General features: G+C 33.3%; 2 protein-coding genes across 2 annotated transcripts in view; both read right to left on the bottom strand.

Annotated features, from left to right (window-relative positions):
* The window catches only part of HELRODRAFT_181343 (hypothetical protein), a gene marked incomplete at both ends in the record, with an annotated part of 3,907 nt that extends 2,269 nt beyond the window's left edge, over nucleotides 1–1,638 (bottom strand). The window contains 3 exons of the mRNA XM_009031156.1: nucleotides 83–924; nucleotides 1,036–1,353; nucleotides 1,486–1,638. Coding sequence (XP_009029404.1) covers nucleotides 83–924; nucleotides 1,036–1,353; nucleotides 1,486–1,638 — 1,313 coding nt within the window. The remainder of the gene's footprint in view (nucleotides 1–82; nucleotides 925–1,035; nucleotides 1,354–1,485) is intronic.
* Nucleotides 1,639–4,989: 3,351 nt separating this feature from the next.
* Nucleotides 4,990–6,863, bottom strand: HELRODRAFT_115827 (hypothetical protein). Its single transcript, XM_009031157.1, has 3 exons — nucleotides 5,572–6,863; nucleotides 5,238–5,547; nucleotides 4,990–5,187 (listed from the first exon to the last, which is right to left on the bottom strand). The coding sequence occupies exon 1, from the start codon at nucleotides 6,765–6,767 to the stop codon at nucleotides 5,601–5,603; it is 1,167 nt and encodes a 388-aa protein (XP_009029405.1). The 5' UTR covers nucleotides 6,768–6,863; the 3' UTR covers nucleotides 4,990–5,187; nucleotides 5,238–5,547; nucleotides 5,572–5,600.
* Nucleotides 6,864–7,690: the final 827 nt, after the last annotated feature.

The raw sequence follows: 7,690 nt of genomic DNA on the forward strand, positions 1-7,690 counted from the left end.
GCCCTTGTTGAGTGGTAGTTGTTGTTGTGACGGTGACAATAATGTTTGTAGAAATGAACATGTTGGCAATTGCTGCTGGAACTGCATGTGTTGAGGTTGTAATTGTTGCTGTGGTTGTAATTGCTGTTGTTGAGGTGTATACTGTTGTGGAGACGGTTGTTGTTGTTGTCTTGAACTGGCTGAATGCTGTTGTTGCTGTTGTTGGAATGATCCTTGGTAAGGTACTAGCTGATCCGTTTGAATTGTTAATGGTTGCGGATGTTGAAACGTATTTTGTTGCTGCTGTTGTCGTTGGTTTGTTGGTTGTTGATACCCGGGTGGAAATTGTTGTAATAATTGTTGTTGTTGTTGGTTTATTTGGTGGTACTGAGGCACAAATTGTTGTTGTTGTTGTTGTGGTGCTAGTTGATGTTGCTGTTGTTGTGGTGGTAGTGCTAGCTGATGTTGTTGTTGTGGGGGTGGGGCTAGCTGATGTTGTTGTTGTGGGGGTGGAGCTAGCTGGTGTTGGATTGTCAACGCGTTATCAACTGCCTGCACTGTAACTGTTGCAGCTGTTGCACTTGAAATCGTGTTAATTATTGTTGAGTTATATGCCGTTAGGCCTGTTGTTGTTGCTTTTGTTGCCGCTGCAGTTGTTGTTTTATTATCAACAGTGTTGAACGTGGTTGTTGCTGTACCAGAGATTTTGGTTCCTGTGGTTTTTGTTGATGTGGCTTGTGTAGTAGCTGTTAATGTAGCTTGTGTAGTAGCTGTTGATGTGGCTTGCGTTGTGGTTGCAGTTCCAGAAATCTCACTCAAGCAGGGCAATAAAAAATGGTTAGAAAATAACTCACTCGGTGAATTACCCCCAAAAGTGCTCTGATAAGAGCAACCAGGCAAGCAAGCATTCCCAAGTTCATCTGGCTCGAGTGTGACTGCTTGTGCCTAGTTTGAGAGTAATGGGGAAGGGTCGGAGTTTTTATTTGGTGAACTTGAACTAGGATTAGTTAATAATAACGTTGCTGGGTCGATGTTGAGCAATTCTTCGCTTGTAACTTGGTCGTCGAGATATGAAAGACCGCAAAGTGCAGCTCTAATTTGGCTGTCTTCTGATCCGCTTGAAAAAGGAAAAGAAGAAAGATCGTCCAACGTTACAGAAGCTGTTAGTTGGGGAGTGTTTAAGTGTTCTGGGGATAAATTTTGTAAAGCTGTATCAAACTGTTGTTGAGATGTTTTATGGGATGTTGTTTTTTTCTTTTCTTCCTCTACTCTAATATCATCCGTAGCTAGACCTTTTCTGCTACGATCGCTTGCTTTTCTTTCACTAATTGTGGGATCTTCTGATGCTAGAGGACTTTGTTGTTGTGGCTGCTGCTGCTGTTGTTGTTGTGGCTGCTGTTGATGTTGTGGCTACTGTTGTTGTTGTTGTGGCTGCTGCTGTTGTTGTTGCGGTGAAATTGTTTCATCTGTCTGCAACTCGACATCATCAAAATACCGATCGAAAACCTCCTGGAAAACATCGTTGTCCTCAAAACCATCTGTGGGAATGTTTGATTTTGCCTGCTTAATTTCTGTTTTATTTTCATCCCCATCATCATCCATCGCCATCTTTCTTTTTCTACGATCCGGGTTTTTGTTGTCAGGATTTTTATCACTCATTTTTTAAGAGAATATTTAAATAGGTAAATATTAAGTAGTTTTAAACAAATATAAATAAATAAATATATATATATATCAAATTATTTCAATATTAAATAATATAGAAAATAACTCAAAAGTAGTTTATTACAAAATATAAAAATAATAATATTAGTATTATTATTATTAATTTTTTTTAATTTAATATTGATATTATTATTAATTATTACCATTATCTAAATGCCATACACTCAACACGATGTTAATTTTTTTTTGACTACTTAAACTAAATGCTGGAAAGCTTTATATATATATATATATATATATATATAATAAGAGAATTATCAATAATAATATTAATAATAATAATAATTATAATAGCAATAATTATAATTATAATTTTACTAATTGCGGTGAATTCATTCTCGTTCTGAATAATAATGTTAGGAATGATTGATTTGTATATATATATATATATGTATATATATATATATATAATATATATATATGCTTGTGTTCTATATATATATAGAGAGAATGTGTTATGCTCTCTCTCTCTATATATATATATATATAAGAAATAGTTCGTATATAACATAACATATGAATCATTTTAAAAAAAGGCAAGGAAGAATTATTATTATTATTAAAATATGGATGTAAGATGTGAATAAATAAATGGATGGATGAATGAATGAATGATGGTTAGATGGATGGATGGATAATTAGAGGAATAAATATTAATATTTAGTTGAAGAAAGTGTTTATAAAGTTGAATGAAAAGATAAATGAGTGAAAAATAGATGAATGAAATAAACGTTTGAAAAATGAACGAATCAATCATCATCATCATCATTACTTTCTTACACAATCATCATCATCATACTTTCTTAAACTATCATCATCATCATAATACTTCCTTACACTATCATCATCACCATCATCATCATCATCTTCTTCTTAAATTAATATCATACATCCGACTACAATCATCGTCGTTATCTTTATTATTATTATTTATTATTATTATTTTTCATTATTATTATTACAACAGGCCATTTCCTTTAAATCGTCATCTTCTTCGAGTTATATTACATAACTTATCAACATTATTCTCTACCCACCTCATGATTATTATTATCATTATTCTCATTTATAATCAGTTGCATTTCGTTCATTTTGTTGTATCTAAGATACAGTTGTCATCATTTACGGTATCATTACTTTGTATCTATGATACTATTTATCATTGCTATCGTTAACGCAAATTTTACTAGCCATCTCGCCGGCCAACACGCGACAACTTACGTCGTCTACCGATTTACCAGCTTCGAAAGGATTAACGGCTGGGTTGGTTAATTTGTTGATTAACTGGTTAACTGATTGTACAACATCAAACGGTATCTTAAGTTGATAGATTGATTAGTCGATTGGTTGGTTGAATAAATGATTGATTGAGCAGTTGGCTGGTTGTTTGATTGATTGATTAATAAATGGTTAGTTGAATGTGTGGCTGATTGAACGTTAGAATTTATTGATTGTGTGTTTGGTTGATTGATTGACTATAGTTAATTGATAGTACAGTGTCAAACATTATCTCATAGTACCGAATATATGCAAAAAAGAGTGACTATAGTTCAATCCTAATAAGTAAATATTTTATATAGCTGTTTGTTAAAACCCATGCAATTTAATAGGTAAGCCAACGCAATCTAAGGAAGTCAAGAAGCCGAACCCGATGACGTACCTTGATGTATAAACGTACAAAATGATATTAATGATGAAGAAAAGCGAAAGTGTTTCATGTGAAGTGCAGACGTTTAACAGGCAAGAAGCTTCCTGAAAAAATGCAGGCTTCAAAGATATAAAAATATGTAATATTAATACGATATATTTTACCTTGGGAACTGAGTTCTGAGAGAATTAGACAGTGATATAGGATGAACTGTTCATTTTGATGGCCTAAAAGTTTGATTTACAAAACTCGAGTGACATATTGGCTGTTATCTGATACATTGTCTTATTCGAAGTTTGCACATTTTATTGAATTTAAATGATCAACCGCGACATTCACATCAGCAACCGCCTAAATCTGCAACCGCCTAAGTCCGCAACATCCACATTTGGGCGGCACTTAATCTGCAGTAGCCCGCCTTCACAAAGAATAAAAAGCTAACGTAATTTGCGATTTTATGATAGTTTTGAGTGTGAAGTTTGGAAGGAAGGAAGCCTGTGAGATAGTTTGTTTAAATATCATTACTATAATAACAAGACAATTTTCAGACCAACGTTCATGTTCAGTGGTTTTGCTCAACAAAAATCACAAATCAATCAATCAGTCAATCAATCAAACAAACAATCAATCAATTAATCAATCAATCAGTTATTTTTTAAAGAGCTATTTCCGCAATGTTCAACAGCGCTCCTCGGTTAATATTGCTAACAAGCAGGTGGCTCCTGAGATCCGCTCTGAACTTCTCAAGTGATGGATTGTAGTCAGAGAAGGAGGTAGAGAAATTCGTGTAAAACTGGATAAACTTACTTATGGATTCAACAAAAAAAAACAATAAATGAAAACTCTAATTGACATTTACAACTGATACGTGTTTGTTTCAGTAGCAACTTGTTTAAAAACAGCGAGGACCTGAATTTGGTACTTACAATAAAATACAATGGAATACAATAGAATACAATACGATACAAGTGCAACAGTGTACATTATCATACAATGCAATACAATACAGTAACGTACAATACAATACAAAAATACACATAAGTACGTTTAATGCAATCAAGAAAATTCCAAAACAATTATGAAATAAATAAATGATAGTTTTAATTATTATAATTAAAATAATTATATCAAATTATTCGGAAATATTATATCGAATTGTGGAAAATATTAAATAAAGCATTCTGAGGAAAAGTTGCCCAATAACAACGTTATCATCATAATGACATCCTATCTGGAAAAAATTTCATAAAATGATAATGATATTATTAATTTTATTTATTTATTTATTACAATAACAATACTATCAAATATATTATCTTCAATTATCTTTCTGCTTCAGTTATTTTCCTTATTTTATTTCATTAACTATTCATGTATCTACCAGCGGTGGCCACCACAAGACAAACAGTCTTATTCGGTCTCCGCATATTCAACTTCATAACTTTTATTCACCTATTTGATATGTTGTTGATTATAAATAAAACTTTGAAATGAAATATTAAATTTTTTATGTAATAAAGTATTTTTTAAAGTTTACCGTCCTTTTTTTAATACCTTATACATAATTAAAAATATCGTATATACTGTTTTTTCCCATCTACTAAATCTATTCACTTTTATAAGAATTTAACGCTAAATTTATCAGGTTTTAAACATTTTTATTGCAAAAATAAGGCAAAACCGGTTTTGCATACAAAACAAAAAACACGATTATTTGTATGTGTGTGTGTAAGTATGTTTCTGTATGTATTTTAGAAATAACAAAAATATATAGAAGCTTAGGAAACTCAATGTTATCAATGTGGAAACACTCGTTTTATTGTTGTTCAATAAATATCTCGTGAAAACAACAAAACGAAAAGCAGACAACGGGTGAAACAAACGAAACGTAAAATAACGGTCCTAACTAAAATAAATAACAAATTTTAAAATATAAATAAATAAATATAATAATAAACAAATAAATAAAATATTAATTATTAGGCAAATTATGAGATTAGTTTATTCACAAATAAACGTGAAAAAATTTTCAAAAATAGATGAAAAATTATATAAAATAAAAACTAAGCTGGGGAATTGTATGGTTGATCAATTTTTTAATTAATCAGTTAGTTACAAATCTACAATAAATTGACAACAATTTGCTACTGTCTTTGCAAATATAAAAAAATAAAAACAAGACCGACAGATAGACACGCAGACAGACGTAAAGAAATTCTGCATTCCAATAAACAAGTGGACAAGCAAATCAGCTGAACATGACGTCGGAATCAAGAAACTTCGACGTAAGCATGACTTGACAACCCATCTGTGTATGTTCAAATATGGCCTGTTTCAGTTCAGACACCTGACTTCTCAACAAATTCGCTGTCTGAGCAAGAGTCATGTTTTGATCTTTCAGTTCTTTCACTCTGTCTTCTAATCTGGCGATTCTCTCTAATTTCCTATTCCTACAGAGAGTGGCAGCGTGTCTGTTACGCTCTCTCTTTCTTTCTAGTTTGGCCAATTCTTGCATGTTCATGTCAATGGGCGAGATAGAGTTACTGCATTGCTGCTGCTGCTGTAGTTGGGACTGTGTGGGCGGTTTATGGTGAGCTGAAGATGTTGAAGTTGATGAGCCCGGGCTGTGGGTGTTTTTAATCGAATAGTTGGTTGGCAGGTGCGGCACCGTTTGGTAGTTTTCGATTAGCTGAGGTGGCGATGCTGAAGCGTTGAAATATACTTTCGAATTAGTGTTGACGTTGTTAGTAGTAGCGGTGGTCTTTACGTCCACTAAAGGTTTTAAAGGTTGGAGTAAAGGATTATTCTGCATTAAATCAACGTTGCTCATTTCACTAATATTGAAATCAGCAAAATTGTTGTAACAAATCATGTCAGTGATGGTGGTTGGCAAATATGGCGCAGACGTTGAAGTGGCCGAGGTAACAGCGGCCAACGTCGACGGCGGAGTGGCCCTGAGTTGTTGCTGTTCTACTACGTTAGTTTTTATGACTTGAGGCTGTTGTTGTTGTTGCGGAACAACTTTCACATCTCGAACTGCCGGTTGTAGATGTTGCTGTGTTTGTGGACGCAGTGGCGTTTGCGTGGTAGACGACGGCAGAGACTCCACTTGCGACTTTTTGTGTAGCTCGCCGAGAGCATCGATGAAGCCTCTAGCATAGGCCTCTTGTTCTTCAGTGACCATTTTCGGAAAGAGAATTTGACCGGTCGGGGTTGGCGTGGTCATCACGGTGTTGAAGTTGTTGTAGGCCAAAAGTCTTTCTAATTCAGGCGTGTTCATCATTAGAAGGCCTCCCACGTCTGGAGTTTGTAACAGATCGGACGTCTGCTGCTTCATCTTGTTGAAATCTAATGTCATATTCGTCTTCATCTTCTTGACACTTAGGTTGTTATCGTCGTAAAATGTCGTTTCCATTTATTAATTTTTTAAATGAGAGATTTAATCTTAAACTTAAAAAAATTATTTTAATATATTAAAATTCGTTTCAAATGAATAACCAAAAATTCGCAGTGAATATGGTTACTGAGTAATGCTTCAAAATGAATCTGCTTTCCTTATATACTCGGATGTTTCTAATTTTAAATATGATGCAATCATCTTCGATCCTATTGGCTGATTATTTGAAGCTGCTTTATTTTTAGAACGGAACGACACGTCAACGGATGTGGCTGCTATTTAAATATATTACGTTATGTTAGAGAGATTTCATTGGCTGTAGCTTGAATTTTTTAATTATGTCAACTTTGACGATTGGCCAATGAGAACGCGAGTTCTATATAGGTCACGTTCTTTGAAACATCTTATTCATAATCACGTGTCGTGTATTGGGGATTTTCCGGATTGAAATGTGTGTTCACTTCTTTACAAAATATTCAGAGATGTGCCGTCAAAATAAAGTTTGTTGCACTTCAAAACTAAACTAAGCTAAGTCAGGATATACTAATACAAATCTTTTCATACCGAATTATTAAAAAATAATCACTAATTTGTGAGAAAAATGCACTATATGTTTGCAGTTTTGTGCGAAAACATACATTTCCTAAGCTAATATACTGCGTCTTATTTAAACAAAGATTCCAGTCAATGAGGTGATTGACATTTGACAATGTCTCGAATATACATTTAGGAAAAAAACTGCTATTTTATGGTATATAATTTTGGCATAATCTGTAAAAAATATAGCTGTAAAAAATATTTTATATACATATGGCGAAAGATGCATATTCTAAAATGAAAAACATCCTCACCAACAGTAAAATCAGAATATCAACAAAATTAAAGCTATTAGGGTGTTACATCTTTCCTGTGCTAACTTACGACTCTGAATCTTGAACAAT

This window comes from Helobdella robusta (genome assembly GCF_000326865.2).
Source record: "Helobdella robusta unplaced genomic scaffold HELROscaffold_70, whole genome shotgun sequence".
In the NCBI taxonomy this organism is placed as follows: Eukaryota; Metazoa; Annelida; class Clitellata; order Rhynchobdellida; family Glossiphoniidae; genus Helobdella; species Helobdella robusta.

Coding starts and splice junctions, on each gene's coding strand:
- HELRODRAFT_115827 (XM_009031157.1), bottom strand. CDS start 6,767: ATGGAAACGACATTTTACGACGATAACAACCTAAGTGTCAAGAAGATG.